The sequence below is a fragment of the Drosophila sechellia genome, chromosome 3R (genome assembly GCF_004382195.2).
Source record: "Drosophila sechellia strain sech25 chromosome 3R, ASM438219v1, whole genome shotgun sequence".
NCBI lineage: Eukaryota > Metazoa > Arthropoda > Insecta > Diptera > Drosophilidae > Drosophila > Drosophila sechellia.
The window spans coordinates 6,923,515-6,949,061 of NC_045952.1; the positions used below are offsets into that span (position 1 = coordinate 6,923,515).

At 40.6% G+C, this 25,547-nt stretch overlaps 5 protein-coding genes across 5 annotated transcripts in view; 4 read left to right on the forward strand and 1 right to left on the reverse strand.

Moving 5' to 3' along the window:
* The window catches only part of LOC6614328, a 47,162-nt gene extending 43,014 nt beyond the window's left edge, over window positions 1-4,148 (forward strand). The window contains exons 2-3 of the mRNA XM_002038732.2: window positions 3,313-3,727; window positions 3,974-4,148. Of these exons, the coding sequence (XP_002038768.1) occupies window positions 3,313-3,673 (361 nt within the window). The 3' untranslated portion in view covers window positions 3,674-3,727; window positions 3,974-4,148. The remainder of the gene's footprint in view (window positions 1-3,312; window positions 3,728-3,973) is intronic.
* A 1,035-nt stretch (window positions 4,149-5,183) lies between these two features.
* Window positions 5,184-10,397, forward strand: LOC6614329 (DNA polymerase alpha catalytic subunit). Its single transcript, XM_002038733.2, has 6 exons — window positions 5,184-5,291; window positions 5,350-5,544; window positions 5,598-6,616; window positions 6,683-9,243; window positions 9,304-9,782; window positions 10,147-10,397. The coding sequence occupies exons 1-6, from the start codon at window positions 5,276-5,278 to the stop codon at window positions 10,341-10,343; spliced, it is 4,467 nt and encodes a 1,488-aa protein (XP_002038769.1). The 5' UTR covers window positions 5,184-5,275; the 3' UTR covers window positions 10,344-10,397.
* Window positions 9,952-12,501, reverse strand: LOC6614330 (circadian clock-controlled protein). Its single transcript, XM_002038734.2, has 4 exons — window positions 12,302-12,501; window positions 11,187-11,433; window positions 10,839-11,136; window positions 9,952-10,699 (listed from the first exon to the last, which is right to left on the reverse strand). The coding sequence occupies exons 2-4, from the start codon at window positions 11,395-11,397 to the stop codon at window positions 10,426-10,428; spliced, it is 783 nt and encodes a 260-aa protein (XP_002038770.1). The 5' UTR covers window positions 11,398-11,433; window positions 12,302-12,501; the 3' UTR covers window positions 9,952-10,425.
* Window positions 12,502-13,936: 1,435 nt separating this feature from the next.
* On the forward strand, window positions 13,937-15,354 carry LOC6614331 (protein archease-like). Its single transcript, XM_002038735.2, has 3 exons — window positions 13,937-14,095; window positions 14,162-14,186; window positions 14,843-15,354. Exons 1-3 carry the CDS (start codon window positions 14,041-14,043, stop codon window positions 15,231-15,233), a joined length of 471 nt encoding a protein of 156 aa, XP_002038771.1. The 5' UTR covers window positions 13,937-14,040; the 3' UTR covers window positions 15,234-15,354.
* An 805-nt stretch (window positions 15,355-16,159) lies between these two features.
* LOC6614332 (transcription factor E2f1) overlaps window positions 16,160-25,547 on the forward strand; it is a 39,966-nt gene continuing 30,578 nt past the window's right edge. Inside the window, exon 1 of the mRNA XM_032723127.1 lies at window positions 16,160-16,834. The gene's annotated coding sequence lies outside the window, so the exon portion shown is untranslated. The remainder of the gene's footprint in view (window positions 16,835-25,547) is intronic.

Consider the following 25,547-nt stretch of genomic DNA (forward strand, 5'->3'; position numbering starts at 1 on the left):
TGGAATCTGGGGACGTAATGTTATGATATATGTAAACTTACCATAAATGTTTATGTTAGGTAATTTATTTTATATATATAAATTGTTAATTTAAAACATTTATTGATATTATCATTTGTGGCCATAAGTTCTTAGATTGCTGTATTATACATCTGCAGTTTATCCCACTTCCGCCTATAAACTTGTGTTTCCCCTCTTCGTTCAAAGTCTAACGATATTTATGGTTAAGCGCTGCTTTTATTTGGATTTATTATGCAATTTGCTTGCTTTTTGCTCTTCTATTGATTCAGTTTGATGGTTTTATGTCGAGAGCATTTGACAAATTGTTATGCCAGACATTTGCCTAATGCTAAGCATCGTCGCAGCGGATTGTTGGCAATCTTGTGAGTACTTGGCCAGAGAAACTTGTTTGGCCATTTGTCAAAAGTTTGACAACTTCGTGACATCAAAATTGAAATATTTGTTCAGATGCACCGCTGTTGGGTGATTGCCACATCAAATTAACTGCCAATCGGTATCTACTTCATTGATCTGGCAATTAAATTGCCTCAGCCAAAAATCACTCAATTTGCCTGGCCAAAACCGAAATCGCCTTGCGCTTCCCTTTCGATTGGGTTTAAATTTATGCGCTCGCTGAACTTGAGCACAGTCACCACCGAGCTGCATATATAAAAATTAAATGGGGAAGCAGACAATCATCTTGGGCAAGCCGAAATCAGCTATGATTTATTAATTTAACCAGTCTAATCCCCATCAAACCACTTCCTCCTCCCCCACTCCCCTCTTAAAAGACAAGCGATGAGAATTGGGTCAGAATTAGTAACTATTTAAGCCAATTTGGATGCGTTTTAATAGCGGGGCCAGGGGTGGAAGTTGCTTGGAATCTAAGTTATGGGATTAGACAAGTGCTGACGGGCACAAAGATATCCAAAAGAATGCGTTATTGTGAACAAAATGTACACCAGATTTAGATCTTAGATGGAAATGAATTAGCTAAATAAAATGAAATAGAAATCACAGGAATGAAGAGTTCCATTGAATGCACCAAATTGCCATTAAAAAATGTATTTTAAGAGAGAAATCTTGTTCCAAAGTCGTACATTTTTGCAGCGAAAATATCATTTAAAAAATACCTAAAATATTAATTAGCATTTTATAACAGGGCTGGCTCACTAATTAAAATTCCTCAGTTTCAAATGGCATCAAAATGCATTCCCACTGCAACAACTTTGGAGCCTATTTTTGTGCTTTCCCCTGACATTGCTACAAATATCTTAAAAATGAAAATACCTCAAAGCAAAAACACAACGAAAAAACCCCCTTCAAGTGTAAATTGTGTGAGAAATGGCTAGCAATTTTCTCACACACTTGCAGATACAGACAGTCGTCATATGTTGATGGGCCAGACAATATGAAGATGTTTATAATATTATAATTAATTATGATTTTCTGAATGCTTCAAAGCCTCAAAGTCGAAGCAAAGTTCAATGCCAAAGCGAAAACAAACACAGACCAACACAAAAGCCACCGACCAAAATACATTTTGAATGCAACTCCCTGCTTAATTATATACACATAAACCGCAGTCTAAGCAAAATAAAAAAAACAAGAACAATGACCACAGAAAAGATGAACAAAATTGTAAAACGAAACCCGAAGATAATTCACACGGTTGGAGCACTTGAGCAAAGGGCATGATAAAGCGAGCAATGAAACCAATAAAATCGTCTGAAAGCTTAGCAAACAAATTTAATGAATGTAATTAAGATGTTGAGCTTCGACTGCGATCGCGATCTGACCCACATAGATATTTTCCTTAGCAGCTGATCGAAACCGCCCTAAAGCCGATAAATCAAATCGCAGATACTTAAAATCAAACGTAGGCCTTAGGAACTAAGACGATTAACCAGCCGCAATGTCATTCGAAGCCTGACTTTATTAGGAAGTTCAAACACAAGGCAGTACTATGCTAATTCGGGCTAGTTACGATCTAAGTACAAAGTTGCACTCGAATTGCACTGTGATAGCAAGCGTGTCTGAGATTGACATCAAGCAAGCGAATTATATTGCCAAAATAATTGCCACAATTAACTCAACAATGCCGAATGCCGAATCTATCGTAAAAAGGCCAGAAAATATCCAAACCAACAGTCATTAAGCCAAAAAGCAAGCGGCAATTATATCTTAATGCCCGCAAAATAAATACCCTTACCAAAAAAGGGTTTGTTCTAAATGAAAGACTTTTAACAACATTTTGATGTGGTTCATGGCCTTTATTTATAAATGTGCTCATACAATTTTTCCATTTATGCTGAAATAACACTTTAACCAAATAACTTTCGTTTCTGATTCATGGAATCGATCGTGCGTCTTTAGTGTGTGGAAAAATAACCAATAAATTTGTTATACAATTGTGTAAATATTTGCTTCTCATGAACCCAATTACTGAGATCCCTTCAAAACCAGATGAACCACGCCACTTCAATCACAAGTGGAAGTTACCCATTTTTTGGGTTTCGGCTCAAATTTCGGCTTACAGTGGATATACCCCTTCAGTGTTTGAGCACTTGGATCTCCTTACTGGCGTATTGATGTCTCATCTGGCATTCATTTTTCATCACACTTTATTTAACCAACCATTTCAGTTCGCCGCTGAACAATTATCTCGAAAAAAATCGAGGCTGCTGTGTGTAAACTCATTTGCATATATATTTTTGCACGACAGCACAAATATTGTGAGCCTTATAAATATATAGATATATAAACTAAAGTAGCCCAAAGCAAGCTCGCCTCATAAACAAATTGATTAGCGTCTTTAGCGTTGCACCAAGAGCAGCCCCAAACCAACAAAGCCCACTCGGCACACAAATAAACGATGATGGATCATGGAATAAATTGCTGCGATTTGATAGCGCAAAATGGCTGTTGCCAACCAGTGGGATCCCAGATCTGGGCATCATCCTTCCCAAGAGTTCGCAGTTGTGTGCGACCTGACGGGACACACCTCTATATATGGGGTGATCTCTTCACACCCGGCACGTGTACGGCTAGTTTCAGTTATAGGAAAAATAAATCAATTAGCGTGCTGAGTAATATCAGCTCCAAGCCCTTGCCAATCAACTTCTTTCATCCAATCCAGGTGGTGATAACAATAGGGGAATATATATTCTGTTGCCACACTTGAGTTGGCATTTTTTAGCGGTCGTTCGTTATTATGCAAATTCAGTTGTATGATAATGTAGATTATTCTAAGTGCCTGAAATTTGCTTTACTCTGAAAAAGTCTAATTTTGAACTTTTATTTGCATTTCAGATACATAACTCCGGCAGCAGCCGCCAATGCAACGGCAACCGCATCAACCTCAGCGGCAGGAGGCGTGGGTGGCACCAACCTGGCGGTTTATCCCACGGCCACCGCCCAGGTTTATCGCTCCAACAACGGCCTGGATGTTCTGGACTGCGCTGGACTGGAGCATCACAATGCGGCCACCACTTCCGGTCACTCAGGCAGCGGCTTCTCCCAGCGCCTCAGGGAACTGGCCGCCTCCGCCGGACTGCTCTCCCTGAAGCCCCGCCAGCCCCTCAAGCCGGTGATCAAGACGCGTGGCTCGCCCGGACCGGAGTTCCCCAAGAAGGTCACCTTTAGTGCCTTTGCCACCGTGCAGGTGGTGTGAAGGACGTGAACAGTGGGTCTAGCATCTGTAGCATCTGTGCAGGCACAGAGCAAGGTGAGATGATAACCATTAAACAACAAAAAGTAAATATCAAATTTATTTTTTGTTTTTTAAGTATTTTTTAAGCATATTCCAGATCGAGATAATTCTTTGATTTAAAATAAACTTTAGAAAAATATTCAACACATTCAAAATAATATATAATAGTATAGTATAATAATATAGTATAATATAGTATATTATTAAAAACACGATTTAGCTGATAATTCATTGATTCTTTTTCTTCTCTTTTCATTTCAGTTTCATCTTGCACTTGTTAACGATTATTTGTTGTTGTTTTTATATTTGTTGCTGTTGTTAAATGTTTAGCCAAAACTATGGGAACCATACACGGAGAAAAATTCCTTAAAACATAAAAAAAAAACATAATAAATTGTTGTGCCATGTCTGTGGCTTGAAATAAAAATGAAAACCATATAGAAATGAATAAAACGCCCCATAGCTAAAGAAAATACCTCAATGATCCTTAATATCTACCCTCCTTTATATAATCTTATCTGCTTTTCTGTACATTTCACTCTGGTAGACTGACATTTCAATACCCTTTCTATAGTTCCTCTCTATCACCTTCTACTAAAACAGTATTTTCCATATTTTCTCATCTTTCGAAAACTTTCCTCACCAACACACCCGAAAATAATTGTAAAATATAACGACTGCAAGTTCAGAAATTCTAAATATTTACTATTAAATTGTAAATATGTATGAATTTTTGCTAATAACAATTAAACAGCAAATATAGTCATAAATATATGTATTCATGTAATATGTAAGTCTGTTTTGTGTATGTGTGTATATATATAAACCATGATTTTGCATTGATAATTATATAGGGAATGAAAAACGCCTTTCAATTCCAAGCAAATTTTATTCGAAATTGCTGTATATTGTATTTAAAATATAATAGAATATATATCTTATAAGCTTAATATTATGCATAATAAATAAAATACGATTAAAACCAAACAAACTATTGTCTTTTAATTTGGGAATGAAAACATAGCACAAGTTTATTAAAAGGGGATCTTGGAGCAACTGCTAAATGCGATCTTTGTGATTGTGACTGCCTTAGCTCGAATGTTGCAGGCAACAATATAAATCTAAATCTAAATCTAAATCATCCCACTAAGGATACCCTTTAAATTGTGTTTTTTTAATCTCCAGAAAAAGGGCAGTATCATCTAGGGACTTTCTCACTATCTCAATTCATTTCAATTATTAAGTCGGATTTCCCGCCCAACAGTCATTTTAAACCGTTGCTTGCCCCAGCTGTCTATGTTAACTGTTTGTGTTGACTGTAAACGGTTTGTGCTAACGTGCCCAGGGCTAACATAACGATATATTACATTACATTCTTCCTCTTCTTAGCGACACTATCGATATTGAATTGTAAAGGTCCGGCAGCACTGTATATTTCGTAGCTCTGTTATCGATATGTTCCCGCCATTCACGCTTTGATCAGCCTCCAGCCCTGGTCACAAAACATTTTTTGCAAACTTCAGCACAACACGGGGAATTTATTATCATAGTTAGCCAGTTGCAATGTCTGAATCACCGTGTAAGTTAATAAGATTGCATCTTTAAACATATTTCTTACCCGTATGATATATTTCCAGCTGAACCGCGCGCCAAGCGCCAGAGAGTAGACAAAAATGGTAGGTTCGCCGCAATGGAGCGACTGCGACAGCTGAAGGGAACCAAGAACAAATGCAAAGTGGAGGACCAGGTGGACGACGTATATGATGTGGTTGATGAGCGGGAGTACGCGAAGAGGGCACAGGAGAAGTACGGAGACGATTGGATCGAAGAGGGTATGTTGGAACTCTGAACTATATGCTTAACAATACTAAACTTCGACTTTTAGATGGTACTGGTTATGCAGAAGATCTGCGGGATTTCTTCGAGGACGAAGATGAGTACTCCGATGGTGAGGAGGATCGGAAGGACTCGAAGAAGAAGAAGGGTGTTGCCCCCAACAGCAAAAAGAGACCACGGGAGACAGAAAAACCAGTAACAGGAAAAGCATCCATCAAGAATCTATTCAGCAATGCAGTGCCCAAAAAGGTGGATGTAAAGACCAGTGTGAAAGACGATGATATTCTGGCTGATATTTTGGGCGAAATAAAGGAAGAGCCTGCGGGAACGTCAGAAAAGGCGGAAAAGGTTATAGCCCCAGCGAAAATATCAGTTACGTCTCGGAAATTCGATGCCGCCGCTGCCAAGGAATACATGAATAGTTTTCTGAACAACATCAAAGTTCAGGAGCAGGAACGTAAGAAAGCAGAGGCCAGTAGCGATAACGAGATGCTGGAGCGCATCCTGAAGCCCAAGGCAGCAGTTCCAAACACGAAGGTGGCCTTTTTCTCCAGTCCTACCATCAAAAAAGAGCCTACGCCCGAAAAGATACCTGCCAAAAAAGCCACCGAAGATCCGTTCTCCGACAATGAAATGGACTTTAGCTGTCTGGATGACGATGAAAATCAGTTCGATGTGGAGAAGACACAGCAGACAGAGAAGGTTTCCCAAACGAAAACTACAGCTGAGAAGACATCCCAAAGCAAAGTCGCCGAAAAAGCAGCGCCCTTAAAAGAAACAACTGGATCACCAAAGGAATCGGAATCGGAGGACATTAGTAGGTTGCTGAACAATTGGGAGTCTATATGCCAAATGGATGATGATTTTGAAAAGTCCGTGCTCACCACGGATCAGGATTCGACAATCTCATCAGATCAACAGCTGCGGTTCTGGTACTGGGAGGCCTATGAGGATCCAGTAAAGATGCCCGGCGAGGTCTTCCTGTTCGGTCGTACCGCCGATGGAAAGTCCGTTTGTCTGCGGGTACAGAACATCAACCGTGTGCTCTATCTGCTACCCCGGCAATTTGTGAGTATTATTCTTCAAATACTTACTCCTAAAGTGAAATGTTGTTTCTGAATATATATTTTGTAGCTCTTAGATCCCATTTCGAAGGAGATAACCAAGCAGAAGGTGACTGTCGCAGACATATACAAGGAGTTCGACAACGAGGTGGCAAACCAACTAAAGCTGGAATTCTTTCGATCCCGCAAGGTCACCAAGAGTTTTGCCCATCATGCTATCGGTATTGAGGTTCCGCAATCTTGCGATTACTTGGAGGTTCACTACGATGGCAAGAAACCACTGCCCAATTTGTCGGCTGACAAGAAATACAATTCTATAGCACACATATTCGGCGCCACCACCAATGCACTCGAAAGATTCCTCTTGGATCGGAAAATCAAGGGGCCCTGTTGGCTGCAGGTGACTGGATTCAAGGTGAGCCCAACTCCCATGAGTTGGTGTAACACCGAGGTCACACTAACGGAGCCCAAGAATGTGGAGTTGGTGCAAGATAAGGGAAAGCCAGCGCCACCACCGCCACTTACGCTACTAGCACTTAATGTGCGCACCTCAATGAATCCCAAGACATCAAGAAATGAGATATGCATGATTTCGATGCTTACCCACAATCGTTTCCATATCGACCGCCCTGCTCCACAGCCCGCTTTCAATCGACATATGTGCGCTTTGACCCGTCCGGCGGTGGTTAGTTGGCCTTTGGATTTGAACTTTGAGATGGCAAAATACAAGTCCACTACAGTGCACAAACATGACTCAGAGAGAGCCCTGTTGAGCTGGTTCTTAGCTCAGTACCAGAAAATAGATGCAGATCTCATTGTAACCTTCGATTCCATGGATTGTCAACTAAATGTGATAACCGATCAAATTGTAGCCCTGAAGATTCCCCAATGGTCCCGAATGGGGCGACTGAGGCTGAGCCAATCGTTTGGCAAACGATTGCTGGAACATTTCGTCGGCAGAATGGTTTGTGATGTAAAGCGATCTGCAGAGGAGTGTATAAGAGCAAGATCCTATGATCTGCAAACGCTATGCAAACAAGTACTGAAGCTTAAGGAATCGGAGAGAATGGAAGTGAATGCTGATGATCTGCTAGAGATGTATGAGAAAGGAGAGAGCATCACCAAGCTCATATCGCTCACCATGCAGGACAATTCATATTTACTAAGGCTGATGTGTGAGCTTAACATCATGCCGTTGGCGTTACAAATCACCAATATTTGCGGCAATACCATGACCAGGACCCTTCAAGGAGGTCGTTCTGAACGAAATGAGTTCTTGTTGCTACATGCTTTCCACGAAAAGAATTACATAGTGCCGGACAAGAAGCCGGTTTCCAAACGCAGTGGTGCTGGAGATACGGATGCCACGCTTTCAGGTGCAGATGCTACGATGCAAACCAAAAAGAAGGCAGCCTATGCTGGTGGCCTAGTGCTGGAACCCATGCGCGGTCTCTACGAGAAGTACGTTCTCCTCATGGACTTTAACTCCCTGTACCCCAGCATAATACAGGAGTACAACATATGCTTCACCACCGTCCAACAGCCTGTGGATGCAGATGAGTTGCCCACGCTACCCGATTCCAAAACGGAACCTGGAATATTACCCCTTCAATTGAAACGTTTGGTAGAGTCGCGAAAAGAAGTGAAAAAACTAATGGCAGCGCATGATCTTTCGCCGGAACTCCAGATGCAGTACCACATTCGGCAGATGGCCCTGAAGCTAACTGCGAACTCGATGTATGGTTGCTTGGGTTTCGCCCACTCCCGGTTCTTTGCCCAGCACTTGGCTGCTTTGGTCACCCACAAGGGCAGAGAAATCCTCACGAACACACAACAACTCGTGCAAAAGTTGAACTATGACGTCGTTTATGGTGACACAGATTCCCTGATGATAAATACCAACATAACAGACTACGACCAGGTCTACAAGATTGGTCACAACATTAAGCAGAGTGTAAATAAACTATACAAGCAGCTGGAATTGGATATCGATGGAGTATTTGGCTGTTTGCTCTTGCTGAAGAAAAAGAAGTATGCCGCCGTCAAGTTGAGCAAGGATTCCAAGGGAAACCTGAGGCGTGAACAGGAGCACAAGGGACTGGATATAGTTCGTCGCGATTGGTCTCAACTGGCTGTAATGGTGGGAAAAGCCGTTCTCGATGAGGTGCTGTCGGAAAAGCCTTTGGAGGAAAAACTGGATGCAGTGCATGCCCAGCTGGAGAAGATCAAAACTCAAATCGCAGAAGGTGTAGTACCGCTGCCACTGTTTGTCATCACCAAACAGCTAACTCGGACTCCCCAGGAATATGCCAATAGCGCTTCATTACCCCATGTCCAGGTAGCTCTTCGCATGAATCGCGAGCGTAACAGGCGGTACAAAAAGGGCGATATGGTGGACTATGTGATCTGTTTGGATGGCACAACAAATGCTGCCATGCAGCGAGCATACCATTTGGATGAACTCAAGACCAGCGAGGATAAGAAGCTGCAGCTGGACACTAATTACTATCTGGGACACCAGATCCATCCGGTAGTCACGCGAATGGTGGAGGTGCTGGAGGGAACCGATGCGAGTCGCATCGCCGAATGTCTGGGCATGGACCCAACCAAGTTTCGTCAGAATGCGCAGAGGTATTTACTATTATATTACTCCTTACAAACTCGAACCTAACTAATATTCTGGTTATGTAGAACCCAGCGAGAGAACACCGAGCAGTCGGAGGGTGAATCCTTGCTCAAGACGACTCTACAGTTGTACCGCCTGTGCGAACCGTTCCGCTTCCGGTGCGTTACCTGTAAGACGGAGCAGTTGATGGCATCTGCATACCGACCGGGTCCAAGCAACTCCCACATAGCCGTGCTCCAGCAATGCGCAAAGTCCGAATGCCAAACAGCACCGATTCAGTACCTGGCCAGCGTGCGCAATCAGCTGCAGCTTTCCATGCGGCAGTATGTGCAACGATTCTATAAAAACTGGCTGGTCTGCGATCATCCGGATTGCAACTTCAACACCCGCACACACTCCTTGAGGAAGAAATCCCACCGCCCGCTGTGCCAAAAGTGCAGGAGCGGCAGCCTGCTGCGCCAGTATACGGAGCGGGACCTGTACAATCAGCTCTGCTACCTGCGATTCATGTTCGACCTCGGCAAGCAAACGCTGCAGCAAAAACGTAAGTAAATACAATGTAGTTATAAACAGTTTCTATAAAAACTAAAGCAATAGTTAGGGTGTATGAACAACAGGAAGAAAGTAAAATACGAGGGAGAAATTTCTGCTCATTTTGGCATATTGACAAAAATTTATAAGAATCATAATTACATGAAAAATCAGTCGAAATGTTTTATAGTTCCCGTGATCCCGACTTTATTTTCGCATCCTTAAATTCTTAAAAAAATTGTTGTGGTTTATATGCATGTATCAGTTCTGAGTATTTTCTTTAAGATTGGTATCATTAAGTTTCACAGCATTTGATATCCTGAACCTACTTGAACTTTCGATTAATTTTGAAATTATATTTTGTCCATATTATCAAGCCACCCTCACACCGGAGCTGGAGCAGGCCTATCAACTCCTATACGAAACGGTGGATCAGCAGCTGCAGAGCTCCTCCTACGTGATCATCTCACTAAGCAAGCTCTTTGCCCGCTCCCTGGCTCAGATGTCCCTGCAACCGTCCGTGGCGCAGCCGCAGATCGAAGCAATTCCGAGTGCTTTGGCGGATGTGGTCTAAGTGTTTAATTAACTAGCCTTTGTTATAAGTTCCATTAAAAATACTACAAAAGAGGTGCAGATATATATTTAACTAGATGACGTCACGTGGCGAGGAACTTCTCGAGCGGAAAGTGCCGGAAGGACTCGTTGAATATATCCGTGAATGCCGTGCTGACCAGCTCGTTAATCATCGGCTTGATGAACGGCAATCCCAGCTGCCACATGCTGTTGATGACTCCATCGGCCAGTTGGTTGAGGGGCTGTCCCTGCAGCAAGTTCTCAATGTGCAGCTCCATTCCGCCGATGCGGTCCACCTCCACATGGACCTTGATGAGCGAACCCGGACCGCCGATGCGACGAACGCTGGTGGTTTGACTGAGGAAGGAAATAAAGTTAGCTGAAGGTTGTCATCTTGGGATCAGTGGAGTCAGTTTGTAAGCCAAAAGCTTACAACAATACTGGTGTTTGCAACACAGCTTGGGAAATACATATTTCCATGCAACTCGGTGCCCACCTGTAATCGTAGAGGGTGAGGTTCCAGTGGCCTTTTCTGTTCATCTCAGTGCCCAGCATTTTGGCGGCGAACTCGTACTCGCCCTCCAGACTTTTTTCGGGGAAATACTGTGTGTAAACGATGCGCTGGTCCTCTGGATCGGCATGGAACTTGGTTACCTCGGATCGCGCCCATCCGTACTCGGATACATTGCGCAATATCAGACGAAAGCTGCCCAGACCCTGTGATTCACCTCGTCGCAGCTCAACGTAGCTACAGTGGTGCGGGTCAAAGGGCTTGATGTTGTAGTCGGGCACACCTGAAAGAGTTGCTCCATGATTGCTCGCCCGTAATCCAGATGTCAATTACCTGTTGTGAAGTAGGCCCTCAGGTCGTTGAACACCTGCCGCATGCACTCGTTGAAATCCTCGTCCGCCCAGTGGCAACGACCCAGCAAGTGCTTCAGATCCGCATCCACGTCGATCTGGCTGGAAGCGTTTGCCAAGTGAGTGGGAAAGAGCGCAATCCCCGCCAGGAAAACCAGAAGCCTAGCACAGTTTGAGAGCCACTGTTGCGACATGCTCGCGGTTTCGGTTTAACAGCAACTGCTTGTTTTCTGTTAATTTCAAAGGTAAATGTACGTTGTTTTTATTATCTTTATTGTTTTAAGTAAACTGATTTTGTGCGCGTGAAGAGCAACCGGTGTTTGTCGTTTAAAGTGTCCTTGTCTTTTGCAGAGAGTGATCGTCTACTGATTTGTTTATTAATTATTTTTACGGTTATTGATTCATATCAGTTTATGGTGCTTTTTAAGTCCCTTGATTTCAAGTAAATTTCAATGAGTTAGGAATATGAAAGGCATTCCGTAGTCATACAAAAATAAGTAATGAAACGGATCGCTGAATGTATATGTTAGCCATCGGTTAGATCTTGAATCTTCATTTACATTAATTGAACAATTGTTAAATACTTTTGCATAGAGTTTAATTTTTTCAATATAATACTTTTATAATTGTCATACTAATTTCATATTTGCATGAAACTTAAAGACTTCCATATTATTATAATTGCCATCGTAAAGACTTCTCCTAGCGCCGAAAATACAAGCAATTCAAACAGCCTCATCTTCATGTAGTTCGTTTTGTAATCTTTTTGTTCGCCGCATGCACTTGACCCCTTTAACTTAAGCTCACCGACTGACTATTACTGGGCTTAGTGCTGCAGCAAATAGATAGCGTGAAAAGAAAACTACAAACATGACAAAATCGCGCGTTGGTATGGAAGCATGGTAACAGTGGTAAACGAAAGACTTCGACAAGACACAAACTTGGGGGTGCGAACAACTTTTATTTCCACTTAGAGGCGGTAGCCAGTCATGCAACGCGAGAGCAACAGCATATGATAATATTTGGCAATTCTTCAGTTTAGCGGTTGCATTTGCAACCAAGTTGACCAACGGTCAGTTATTCAACAAAACAAGTTACCTAGCTACTTAGATTAGTTAAGTTTTCCGAACTCCCGAGCTTTAGTTTCACTCCCAGGCAATTTACTTCTGGTTGTACCAAATATATAACGTAGCCAAATATGAAATTCTGGAACTCGTACGCAAAGGCGCGCAAATATTCGATAATATTAGTAGCTTTACAGTTATTTGCGCCGAATACGCGACGTGAATCAGGCGAGCTCCCGTAGCCAACTGAGCCAAACCAAGTCGGAGGAAACCAGAGAAAAAGAGCTTCCACAAAAGTGGCAGCAGCAGCCAAATGAGCCATAATAAAAAAGCCACAAAAATAGCAGGAAAATGTTTGAAAGCCATGATATGGCCGGGCACAAAATTGAGCTTTGTCAACTCGGCTTAGAGTTTGACACCCCCAAGTCGCGTTTCCTCATGTGCAACTAACAAAAATGAACAAAACGGTCGTAAATCACCAGCAGAAATCATTCATAAATTCCTTTAGAAGAAGAAGTATTTAGCTGAGCGAGGTGCGAACTATCCAATACCCATTGCTTAGCAAGTTATTATTAAAATTATGTCATATAATTTTATACCATGCTTAATAATAATTCATAATAATGTCCCATAAGGAGAACAAAAAGTAAATACAAGATTCATTTGAAATACTAAAATATGTTTAAATTTAAAGCGCTTTTCATTTCTTTTAACACATTTAATATTTCTTGAACTTTACATCAACGAGTTGAACGACCTTAGAAATAAATATTTCCCTTGTCGTCTATTTCAAACAATAACCCATCATCGCTGGTCGAAAAGTGATCTGAATTTAATGAGGCAATATTTATTAGACAAGCCCATGTCCGTCAATGGGTATTATTCAAGTATGAAATCAAGTACTCACAGCCAGCGCTCAAGTTCATGGGATTGAATAAATCAAGCGACGTGATTGACAATCGTAACGATTGACGGCAATGCTGCCGGTAGGCCAGAAGAAGATTTTGTGGACTGTTTTTTGGCAAATGGAAATACAAGGTTGCAGCTTCAGTTATTATGGCTGATTGCGATTTAATGAAAGGACAAGGTCGCTCTTACAGAAATTCAAAACTGGGCTGAAAACATGCGCCAGCACTTTGTAGCACTTTAATTGAGATAACAAATGGTGGGCATAAACTGGAAATTCTGCTTTAATTTTGCTCGAAATGGCTTTATTTTATTACAATCATAGCCTTTAGCACAATTTTATTTCTCTCATTCTGTAACGTTTTTTGATTTTTTTTAACTAAAAGGGCCGTGGGAAGCATTTTGTAAACACTTTATTAATGCAGGAAACATTATTTTTACAAAGTAAAAACACGTTGACATTTAAATTTACAATTTTTTAATATTACAAAGTTAAAAATATGGTTGTAAGGGAAGCCGTTACGCATTTTTTAGATATTTTTAACAATTTCGAATTGAAAAGCTTAATGGAAACTTTTAGCTTATAATTCAATCCTCATAATTTATAGTTTACTCTTTATTAAATAACAACCAAACATTTCTTAGAAACAATTTTATACATTTTATTTAAATTTGCAAGTTAACATTTCTTGTTGGAGCTCAGTATTTTCTGTTATTTGTATGTTAAAATTTTCTTATTGGAGCTCGGTATATTCCTTTCAGTAGGTATTTTCCTCCTGCGCGTAGATGGTCACACTGAGCGCTTGCTGTTTGTTTATAGTTTCTTGTCCGCGAATTTCACTTTAACTTTAGCTATAACTAACAATAATGGAGGTGGAATTCAGTAGGGAGAACTTCCTGCTGCCGGAGATGAAGTACGAGTGTGAGTAGATCTTCGATTTGCAGAAGAATAATCTGTTGCTAAATATTTCATCACATTGCGTTGCAGACCTGGATCACACGGCGGATGTTCAGTGAGTAATACAACAACAACAACAACAAGTGCGCCTGTTAGCCATGTGGAGTAGGGTGGTTCGCTATTTGTGAATGAAATATCCAAATGATCGTATAAACGAGATTCTAATAAGCGCTTTCGTATTAGAATTTCAGATTAACAAACATTCTAAAAAAGAATTTATTTTAATATAAACAAATTTTAAAGCTAATCTAATTTTTTCATATTTTCCGAAGCATATGTATAATGTTCATAGCTAGGAATTAGGACTTTTTAAATGCCAAAAATATAATAATATTGAAGATAGTGGAAATATTAAAACTACAGAGCAATAACTTTGGAAAGTATTATATGAAAGGCCATTAAATTGATTGTATAGTCTTCGATGTAGAGGTTCAGAATTATGCAAGTGATATATTTATATTTGTGTCTTATACACATATCTGCTTTTTAAAGATTATATGTAATGCAACTTTTCTTCTGGCTGACTTTTATACTATACTAATATCGCTTTAAACAACAAGACTATTATCAAGCAGTAGATCATAAATACTTGTCTTAATACGCCACTAAAAGGCAAAAGTTTTGTATATAAATTATAAGTTAAGGCTGCACTAGACATAATTAATTTATTAAATATAATTGGATGATGTTGGACTGCTTTCCCTTTGACAGAATCCACGGATGGGGATCGTCGCTGAAAGAGGCGTTCGAACAGTGCGGAGTGGCCATGTTCGGATATATGACCGAACTGGATTACGTGTCCGTGGAGCAGTGCTTTGAAATCGATGCGCATGGAGATGATCTGGAGAGCTTACTCTTTCACTTTCTGGACGAGCTGCTGTTCCTGTTCTCCGCTGAACCGTATCTGGTGTGCAAGAAGCTGGAGATAACCAAGTTCGATGTGGAAAACTTCGAGATTTGCTGCCGTTGCTACGGGGAACCATTTGAGCTGGGGAAACATCCGCAAGGCACCGAGGTGAAGGCAATCACATACTCGGCCATGCAAATCGTTCAGGACGCGGAGGCCAGCAACTACGAGGTGTTTGTGATAATTGACATTTGATCCAGCGGCGATCGCCGGGAATTAAATGTGACTGTTCTGTTTCAACCCCTTTGCCTGTCTCCATTAATCATAAGTGAAATGCCAAAAAACGATATAAAAACCGCTGCACAAGCCCCGAAAAGTTTGCAATCTCTCGTGCTGCGACTGCATCCCTTGTCGATGAGGATGACTTATCAAGAAACCACTCGATTGTGCGGCTGCAAATGCAATTAGGACTGGCTTCCTTCTCACCGGTCTGATTCCGGAATCAAGATTTACCCTTTTGCCTTCGAATTTTTTGTGTACTATTCACTTTTTTTGCCCACGGCTTTGTGAATTGGCAACGTGTTGAATTCCCAGACAAACGCCGAATTTGGTGTCCTTTCCCAGGCCCCAGTTCAATGCACTTTTTATTCGGCAGCCTTCAGGAGTTGCTGACGCGTTGGGTTTCATTAAAGAATTAAGTTGTACTTCTTTTTGGGGAGTCATGTCGAACAAGGCAGTTAACAATGCAAGTCAAGGCTATAGTTTTAATGTTACGATTGACTGATTTGATTTGTTCGGGGCCTAAAAACACAAACTTAATTTTTGTCAACAAGAATTTAGTTTAATAAATGTAAATTGTAATAAATATCTATTAGTTTAAGCAATCCCTAATTCTAAATATCAATCCACGACGAATCCACAATTATTAACATTTTTCAAAAAACCGATTTCCTTTGAATAACGCGCTATTTTCCAATTTGGCCGAAAATCAGTATTATTCGGATGATTTTCGCGTGAGCCGATATTATTTAGTGGCCGATGAGCTAAGTCAGCTGGTAACACCGAGCGATTTGTTTTGAAACAGCTGACTGCGCCGTCGAACCCAGAAAGTAAACAACAAAAAAACATTTGCCGGGCAACGTCGCCCAACATATGGGCCTGTTGTTGTATTTGTGTGGGTGCGTGCGTGCACGATATGGTGATTTTTCCTTGGAACATCGGGCGAAGAACGGCGAACTCGAAAAATATACGCTTTTACAGCTGATAGATATTAAAAAAAGCGACGCTGCGGACGACGAGCTATACGAAAGAGCGTGCGAAAGAACAAACAAAGTATGAAGGGAAATAGCCCGCGAACACACACGCACACACAAACGGTCAGTTGCTCGCTTCGCATTTAGCTTTCGGCTTTTCGAGTGCGTCAAAGTTAAAGTGGCTGAAAAACTTGGTAAAAAGTACCAATCGCCAAACTGTCTACAAGACAACAGTTATTCGCGGTGATATTCGGCGAAAAGTATGTGGCACAAACGTCAGTCCCCCGTCCCGCTGTTTGTTGTTGTGTGTGCTGTTGCTTTCCAATTCGCCCCGCCAATTCGCCGCACCGCTCATTCTTTCTGCAGCCACCAATTGTCATGGTGTTAAAGTGAAGAGGAAGCAGCAGCCCGTGAGCACATTGTGCGCTAGTTGTTGCCGTTTTACGCCCAGAAATCGCGGAGATATCGCTCTGAAAGCCCAACCAATTGGCAGGGTACGTTCTCACCTGTAATTTGCGATCAAAAACACAAAGCTAACCCAAGGGGAACCCAGTGAAAAACGTGGCCGAAAAATCCATACGAAGGCGGAACGGAAAAAATGTGGTAGGTAGTACTAGAAGTAGAGAATGTGACATGTGTGTGTGCATGGTTGTGCGTGTGTGTGGGGGGTGCTGCGCTGGGCATTTTCTTTATAACAGCGGGCCCGCAAGCGAAACAAAAAACAACTGTTTTTGGGCGTGCGCCCCAACTGCCGGCTAAAAAAGTACATATGCAAAAAATTGCATGCCGGTCCAGCTGACACAGCAGCTGCATCAAGAAGAAGACGTCTGATGTGAGCGAAGGGGCGCGGGCGGGGGGAAAGGCAACCAAGGGTGCTGTGTGATAATGCGCACTTTATATAATTGCAGCTACCTGTGATCCATCTCTAATGTTACGTGTTTCTATCTGTATGCGTATATGGGTGTGTGGGTGTGCGGGTGTGCAGGTGGGCGGCAAATGGCTAACGGATTTCTGTCAGATTCCAATTCATGGGATCTGTGCGCTGACGTCACTTTGATTTAATTTGCAATAATTTCAATTTGATTTATCTCAATTGTAAAGTCGAGTTTTGGACTACAGTGAGCCCCCCAAAAGCAAGAACAATTGATTCGTTTGATTGTGATTGGTTAAAAATGTCATGTGTTCTAAGAATATGCAAAATGTAATAAATTCATACATTGTACTCCATCTTTTTAGATTTCAGTCAGAAACTACAGAGCTCTTTCCTTAAAGAGGTCTCTTAATACGTAATTGTTAGTAATGGTTAAAAACCCCATATTTTTTATGTCAGAAATTACTATCGTTTAAATTCATAAATATATTAGAATACAAATGTAGTATTTTATACATATTTTGTTTTGTTTCACAACGTTTTTTTTTATCCACGATTGTCGGTGGTTATAAAAATGTAATAGGCGATTTCCAACTCATTTGATTTCTTAGCATCAGTAACTTTATCGTTTGCATAAATAAACACAGGGCTGTTTGAACAAGAGAAAACACTATAATCGAGTCACTCGACTTTTGAATACCCCGTTACTCAGCTATTGGGAGAGAGAGAAAGAAATATCAAATTTTTAAAATAAAATTGTTTTGTACGCGTTAAAAATGTCTTAATCATATCGATAGAAATCCTTCTATCAGCTACACTTCAACTAATATAGTATACCCTTTTACTCCACAAGTAGCGGGTATAAAATAGCTTGGTTGTTGATTCATAATACTTCTCTGATAGCACCAATAAAGTTCAGACTTCTGGCAGACCACTATATTTTTTATATTTATATGTTGGCGTGTTGCATTTCCCGAGGAATAATGTTAGCCGCTGGGGAATCGAAATCGTTGATTAGATTTCGAATTGGAGCAGCAAAGCTCGTTGCCGCGTTGCCAGACTGTCCACAAGGGATGCTGTGACTGTGCACGCGATCACCTCGCCCCAGATTGGGCCAGAGACTACTGCCAAGGGTGTGGTTTTTATAGTGCCGTAATTGTGATGGAAACACCATCTAAAAGCTGGCGCATGATAGCTGCACAACCTTATCGTCGTATCAATTAGCCCAGATATGGAAACACGGAACTTGTTTCGCGCTCGATAAGACCGATGTTCCAACTTTCTCCGCCCAAGCCAGGCGTAGGAATCAAAAGAACTCAAGGGAAGAATTGCAATCGTCTTGGGTCAGCTTTTGGCTTTTGGCTTTTGGCGACGTCATAGTTTGATGACCTCCAGTCGACTCGCACACCCAAATACCCACCAATACTCGAGCATTATGCACGTCCGTGTACACACGCTACAGCCGGGCAATGGCGAACATCGAAGACGACGCTGTCTCATGGCTTTTGCTCCATCTCCATGTATTGGACGACGATATTTCTCGAGTCTGCAGTTTTTTCTTTGCCGACTTTTTATACATTTTATTTTGTATTTGGTTACTTTGGATTCGCTTGGCCTTCGGGCGCAGACATGGTCTCTTGGTCGGGTCTTTTGTGAACCAGTTGCTCTAAGCGCCTCTGTTACCTGTTCGCCCCTGTTTGGTATACACATCGTTTTGGACTGCCGTAGTATGCACCAAATCCGATACATCATTACGGAAGCGGTGATTTGTACACTTTTGTATTTTGTTTTCCCCATGTCGCCAAGGAAATTATGAATCTTTCCGTGAGTGAAATTGACGCACCGACAATTTCGATTTGAGTTCGTTCTTTTATCTCTTGCTGCGATGATAAGGCCTTCGAAAATTGTGAAATTTGGGTCATTCTTGGTTTCATTAAATGGAGCAATGATTTTTTTTTTTTAGCATTCTCTTATAGGTATGCATATTTAATATTTTATATAAACCCACTTGCCCTTTTTTAACGTGGTTATCTTAATTGCATGCAGTTGTGACCTAGATCTCATGATCTCAATTCAGTACGTTGCATTTTTCTGTAAACATATTTATTCGATTACTGATACAATTATAAAGAAATAACTTTTGATAAGCTCTACAAGACTGGGAAAATCGTACTCCAGCTATAAGTTTTTTACATTAATTTCCGGTGCGTATTTATAAGGGAAATAAGATTACTTTGGATTTACAAGTACGAACGAACATAGTTCCCAATTTCTGGACCGTCTGGCAACACCGGCATAAAGCTCATTTGGTGGCTTATACAATCAGCTCAAAAAAAATATCACACACACTCTCGTCCCAACATCAAATAAAACGTGTGCACTTGCTCCAAGCAATATACACACAGATTTTGGACAGGCTAATACTTTTCATGATATATTAAACACTCGAATTCCGTTTTTATTACGGACTGACCACTTTGGGTCATCGCTAGCCCGCCGATCGTATCGTGTTTGTTTTTATCATGTGCTGCTGCCTTCTTTTTCTTTTTTTATTACTTCGGGTGACTGTGTGTGTATTGAGTTGTTGTTGCACTTTTATAACACACCAAAAGGGGGCCACATGAGGAGGCAAGTCTCCATGCCCAAAACACACACACTCGCACACCCGCTGGCATAAAATACTTAAGCGAAACGAGTTAAAAGCGATTTCATTAATATGCTTTTGTTGCCGATTCCCTACGCTCGACGTGTTGTTAGTGTGCTGGCCGCTGCTGTGGCTGCTCACTTTTTTATTGTTTTTTAATCTCTGCCCTTGCCATCTGATACCCTCTGCTTTAATTAGACTGGGAAATTGTTGCTTAGGATATGGTCTGTCGTTGCGTACGGGGTCACAATTCATCACTCAAATTGTCAATGTTTTAATAGAAAAAAATATAATATAATAATAATATAATTCCTTAAAAATGACTACTAACTATGCGTACAAAATCTAAGGATATGTATATATCATTTGATTCAAACCTACTACTGTTTAAAACCAAAATTTGCATAATATTGTTATAAAGAGATATTATTCACATCACATAAAGTCAAAAAATGCCACCATGTGCTTCTTTAATATATACTTTAAGGTCAGTAAATAAATTCTTGAAATATAAATACTTATCTCCAAGGTGATTTTATGTCCAGCAGAAGAAAGGGTATTTCGGTTCGTTGTTGGCAACTCGACTAGCATCTTAATTTGTTCGTGTTCTCTGCTTTGCTGTTGATTTTTTTGTCAGTGCTGTTAGCAGGTTTCTGTTGGGCTTTCGGTTGCCTGGCTATTTTTAAAAATTTTGTGCGAAAGCAACAAAAAAGTCTAATTAAAGAGCGAAGTAAAAGAAAGGAAAAGACGAGGCAACGCGAAGTCGGCGCAGTAGCATCAGCAATTGTTGTTGTTGCTGCTGTTGCTGCGTTGGCCGCATAAAAAATGTGGAATATGGAATTTCTCTGCGCGGTCCCACATTTACCCACACGGACGCACGAGAATCACACACAGATACGCAATCCGAGTCGCGACTTTGTGGCTTTTCGGGTGGAAGGGGGAGAAAAGAGAAAGGGATGGGAAGAGGGAGCACAGATTCAGATACTTTTGCATCTCCTTTTTGTATCCGAATGAATAGATGCGCATCAGTCAAATTAAACTTAATATAATAAATATTTTAAATGTATTTTTAAATGTCGGATTCTATTTAAAAGAAAATAGGCAAAACAAAAATGCAAGCTTTTATACATTTATAACTTTTTAAATACTTTAAAAATGCAAAAGTGTTTAAATATGATTTTTTTATTACTTTTAATAATCTACAAGCAATATAATATTATTTATGCGCAGATATTCAATATTTAATCAAATTTTAACTACGAAATAAATTCTGTAGATGCTTAAAACGACTGATTTAGGTTTCTAAAAGTATGCCTTAAAAAGAATTCGGTTTTTATTGACAAATTACTGTATTTTCTACCCGCGCATTTGACAATTGATTAACTTTTGGTTATAACAATTAAAGACTCCCAAGCTCTTCCGCGTTTGACAACTCATTTGTTGTTATCCTCAGTCCAATGGGTTCTGTGGGTGACGTCGTCACTTGATGACAGCGACAAAAACGGCAACAGGAACAATCCATTCCCATTCTTGACTCCGGAACCAATTAGGTCAGATTGGCGTCGTGGCAGATTCTTCATCTCCGCCAAGTCGCTTATTTCGCTCCCTTTTTGCAAAACATTTCATTCGCCTGCCTCTTTCTCTACAACTCGAGTTTTTTTACGTCGCAAAGCAACTTTGCACTTCATTGATAAAATGATTAATCGTTATGATTAATGTGCGGGGGTGCCAGAGGGAGCATTCGCATACATAAATGCACTGAAAGAATTTGCAAACGATAAGTTACCAAACCAATTTAAAACAACTCACGGAATCGAATTAGCTATTATAGAAATTAATAATGTAAAAAGTAATAAATTCTTTGTGATTCTTTACTTTGCCTCAATATTTGTATTTTGATATTTGTATAATCTGAGCTTATTTGATTTAAATTGAATTTTTTTCTCTGTACACATGCTTAAATTTGAGTTTATGTGTGTCACCTAAACGGTGAAGCGTAAGAGCGGATATTTAAACATTTTATAAGCGGGCACAACATTCCCTTTTGGGTTCTAATGCGGATTTGATAACGAATTTCGGGTTCATCTTAGGTCACATTCGGTTTGGAATAATTTTGCGGATAAAGTGTTATAGCATGATGTTTGGAATTTCATGTTCGGAGTTATGAGGAATTGCTAAAAGCAAGTATAAAGGAATTCAAAAATATTAAACAAGATTAAATATGAAACGAAAGTAATATTTTTATTTTCATTAAATGCTATTAATGTAACACAGGATAAAAAGAATGATCCAATTTGTAAAGAAAGAGAAAGAATAACTTATCCCTGGACTAAATATTGCATTCGTTTACTCAATCATTTGTACAGATTACAGTTTCACCCAATGATTTATGCTTGATCACCCAAGAATGAAAAATTCCCATGCTGCGATCCTCAAGCCTTGCCACCCTAGACATAAAAAGAGGCTCACCCTAATCATAATTCCGGTCCAATTTTTATACGACATGAAAAATGCAACCCTAGATAATTACACGAAATTGATTTGATTATGCCATAAAGCAGAGTGATCGAGCAGCTGCCCCTGGCAATGCGCTAATTGCCTAATGCATTTGGAATTATGCGGAAGGTAAAAGCATTTCACCCCAGGATCCCAAGAAATCACGAAAGAAACAAGGAACCCACGATCGAGTGAAAGAAAAACTTTGTGAAAATCGATAACGAATGCAATTTATGGGACACGGGGCGATCCTCGAGATACAGCTGCATCGCCCGGGACAAAGAAAGTGTGAGTGGAGGACCTCGGTCATTGAGACAATTGCAAAAGTCGCTGCGAGTAGAAGAAATGGTAGTAGTTCTTCTTTCCAACGGTAAAGCCAGAATGGCAGCTGCCGCATACAAAGGCAAGGTAACTCTGATGACATTTTGCATCATCTCCTGAATGAAAAGGGAAGCGGACATGCATCTTTGGTCCTCCTTCCCAGCCGCAGCCGCAGCATCCACCTCCTCCTCCTACTTTTTCGTTTGCCTGTGGGATGATCTTTTATAATCCCCGGCATCCCGGGATCTCCGTTTACGTGCTCATAATTTATGCTCCGGCATCAGCTTCAATGGCACTCAGATACAGATACAGATACACACCTGCTCAGGGTCTTCGTTAGTTGTTCCTCTTCTAGGACAGCTGCGCTGCTTGAATCTGTCGATTTGTTGTTTTATAATTAAGCGCCGTCTTCAAACTGTTGGGGTTCTCCTTACTCTAGGCCTTCCGACAATTTGTTCCTTTTGTGCGGCTTAACAGGTGGCTTGCTATACAGTCTGGCTAAGAAATCCTTGGCAGTCCTGATATGTGTAATTGCTGTTTCCTTACATTATAAAGGGGTATGTCCTTATGCCAAATTGACTGAACAGTATGGTCCTTTTTAGGATATAGCTCTAATATAACTCAGAACAAGTTTAATATAAATTCGCAATATGAGGTTAAAAAGATATACAATACTATACGTTTATTTTCCACCTGCAATGATTCTTTGTGATAATACACGGTGCATGCCACCTTTTTGATCAGCAACGGGATTGCCTATTCCATTCCAGTTTCCCCCCAGTTTTCGCCTTGTTACTAATTTATATTGTCTTGTTTCTGGTTGTTTATGGCCTCCAGCTTAAATCGACACACGTTTCGCATTGGCCGATTAGATTATATGGGCCGTATTATCCACACTCATGCTGTATGGTATATTCCACATCCACGACGAGGAATGCCAATCCAAGTGCGATCGCACGCACAGTCAGCAGCATCGGCTGGCTATCTACCCCATCCTCATCCCCCAACCTCATCCATATGCCATATCCTTTCCCTCACCTCCGACGCAGAAGTCGCAAAGTTCAAAGTCAAATGGCTATTTTTACTGCTGTGCTGTTGTTTTGGTTCTTTGCTTCTTGGTGTTCTTTGCGCCGGTTTCGATCTTCTTACTCGGAGGATCGCGTTCGATACTCTTTGAATGGAATAAATCTAGTTTGGAGGAAGAACTTCTGAAAATTCTGAAAATCCTATTAGGGATTGTAGTAAAATATTGTTAAAAAATTCAAAATTAAATTTAAAATCTTGTTAGGATTTAATTTTGAATACTCGGTTGAGTTGGCAGCTTAATCTGAAAAAAAAGTTAACTCCAGTTAAGATCCGAAACAATTCCCTTTTAAACTCTTTCCTTAATGGAATAATCCAGACCGACTGAGTCCACTTGGATGGTGAACCCTAAAAAAAATATTATTTGAAAATATGACAAAGGACTAAAGCACTTTAATAAAAAGAGGCTATTATTTTTAGACCACCTCTCGCAGAATGCTTCATACCTTTTTCCCGAATTAGACATTATTTAGAGTGTGTCAGAAGTTCGGGGCGTTCTTCTCGTATTCCCGTTTTACTTTTTGTTTATTTTCTTGCACTCTCCTCCCCTGCTCCCCCGTCCGTTTGCTGCGCTTTATGTATTTAATTTGCCAGAGAGCCGTTGGCTCTCTTTCGCGGCTTCTTCTTGTTCAGCTACTCATCTACTTGCTCCACTCCACTCGTTGTCGCCGTTTGTCGTTTATCTACTTTGCTCTGTAATTGCGGTTTCGCCGCACTTTTGTATAATGGAATTTCGAGTCTGCTCTTTGAGTCCGATACCCGTACTCCCCATACCTTTCCCTTACGACCCCAACTTCCTTCCTTCAAGGGTTAGTAACTTTGTTTACGCTAACAACTACAACTAACCATTCTTATTCGTGGAAACGGAATCAGATAGTTAAAGTGAAGAATTTCTAATCAATTATAGAATTTCTACAACAAATGGGTTAAAAAAACAGACAATTAGATATTTCATAGTAAGCTTAAGTTTCATAGAAATCCTTAAAATTTTAGGGCCTGAAATGGAACGTGCATACTTACGCTATTAAAGAAAATATCCTTTTTTAATTTTAGTAACCTTAAACTGTTTTAAAAAATAATTTTAAGTCAACAAAATATATTCATCATTTTTAGTAGAAACAATAGTGTACACGCCTAATCGCTAAAATTTCTACAATATTCGAATTGAAGATGCGGAAATGTTCTCTTTAAAGAGAGTGCACTGTATAATGCTTGTAAAAGACAGCGTATTCTATTTTCCTATCTGTTTTCACTTTTCCTCTTTAATTATCGTTCTAAATCACTTTTGGTATTCGTGTAATTAGTGCGATACTACAAAAAATTAGAATTACCGTCGTAGGGGGTGGGGGTGGGTTCTTTCAACGTCATCAGGCCGTATGCACAACAATTAAAAACGCATTAGTTTGTCGCCCACCCTTCTTCTCCCCATCTCCTTCTCGCCCACGTTGTTTACGCTGTTTCGTTTGCTGATTAGAGCTAAGAAAAACATTATTTGCGAAGAGCACAGCTTTCCACAAGCATGCAAAAATGTTCAACGACCACAAAACTCGTTTCGCAATGAGAAAGGGAGGGGTAGATGAGTAAGGGGTGGGCGGGAGCGAAATGGAGCTACACAGGAGGTTGGACAACATGCCACATCATTGTTGTTGTCTGCCCCACTTGGGGTCTCGTTCCATATCTCTCTTTCTCTCTCTAACTCCCTCTTGCTCTCTCTGCACATGATTAGCGCTACAACAACACGAAACGCGAGAGCAGGAGGAAAACGAATCGTTGCAAATGAAAATAAAATTTACAAATTCCATTCATGAAATTTTGCTGCGTCGACGTCCACGCCAAGCTCCACTTCACACAGGCACACTAGCACACATATGTACATACATACATGTGTGGAGCTGGAAACA

What these genes read in the sequence shown, in the direction of transcription:
- LOC6614329 (XM_002038733.2), top strand. An exon ending in AGACGATTGGATCGAAGAGG is followed by an intron (nt 5,545 to 5,597) that starts GTATGTTGGAAC and finishes TTCGACTTTTAG; the next exon opens with ATGGTACTGGTTATGCAGAA. An exon ending in ATCTGCTACCCCGGCAATTT is followed by an intron (nt 6,617 to 6,682) that starts GTGAGTATTATT and finishes TATATTTTGTAG; the next exon opens with CTCTTAGATCCCATTTCGAA.
- LOC6614330 (XM_002038734.2), bottom strand. Translation starts at nt 11,397, where the DNA reads ATGTCGCAACAGTGGCTCTCAAACTGTGCTAGGCTTCTGGTTTTCCTG. An exon ending in GAGGGCCTACTTCACAACAG is followed by an intron (nt 11,137 to 11,186) that starts GTAATTGACATC and finishes CAACTCTTTCAG; the next exon opens with GTGTGCCCGACTACAACATC. An exon ending in CTCACCCTCTACGATTACAG is followed by an intron (nt 10,700 to 10,838) that starts GTGGGCACCGAG and finishes TTCCTTCCTCAG; the next exon opens with TCAAACCACCAGCGTTCGTC.
- LOC6614331 (XM_002038735.2), top strand. Translation starts at nt 14,041, where the DNA reads ATGGAGGTGGAATTCAGTAGGGAGAACTTCCTGCTGCCGGAGATGAAG. An exon ending in GCCGGAGATGAAGTACGAGT is followed by an intron (nt 14,096 to 14,161) that starts GTGAGTAGATCT and finishes ATTGCGTTGCAG; the next exon opens with ACCTGGATCACACGGCGGAT. An exon ending in GATCACACGGCGGATGTTCA is followed by an intron (nt 14,187 to 14,842) that starts GTGAGTAATACA and finishes TCCCTTTGACAG; the next exon opens with AATCCACGGATGGGGATCGT.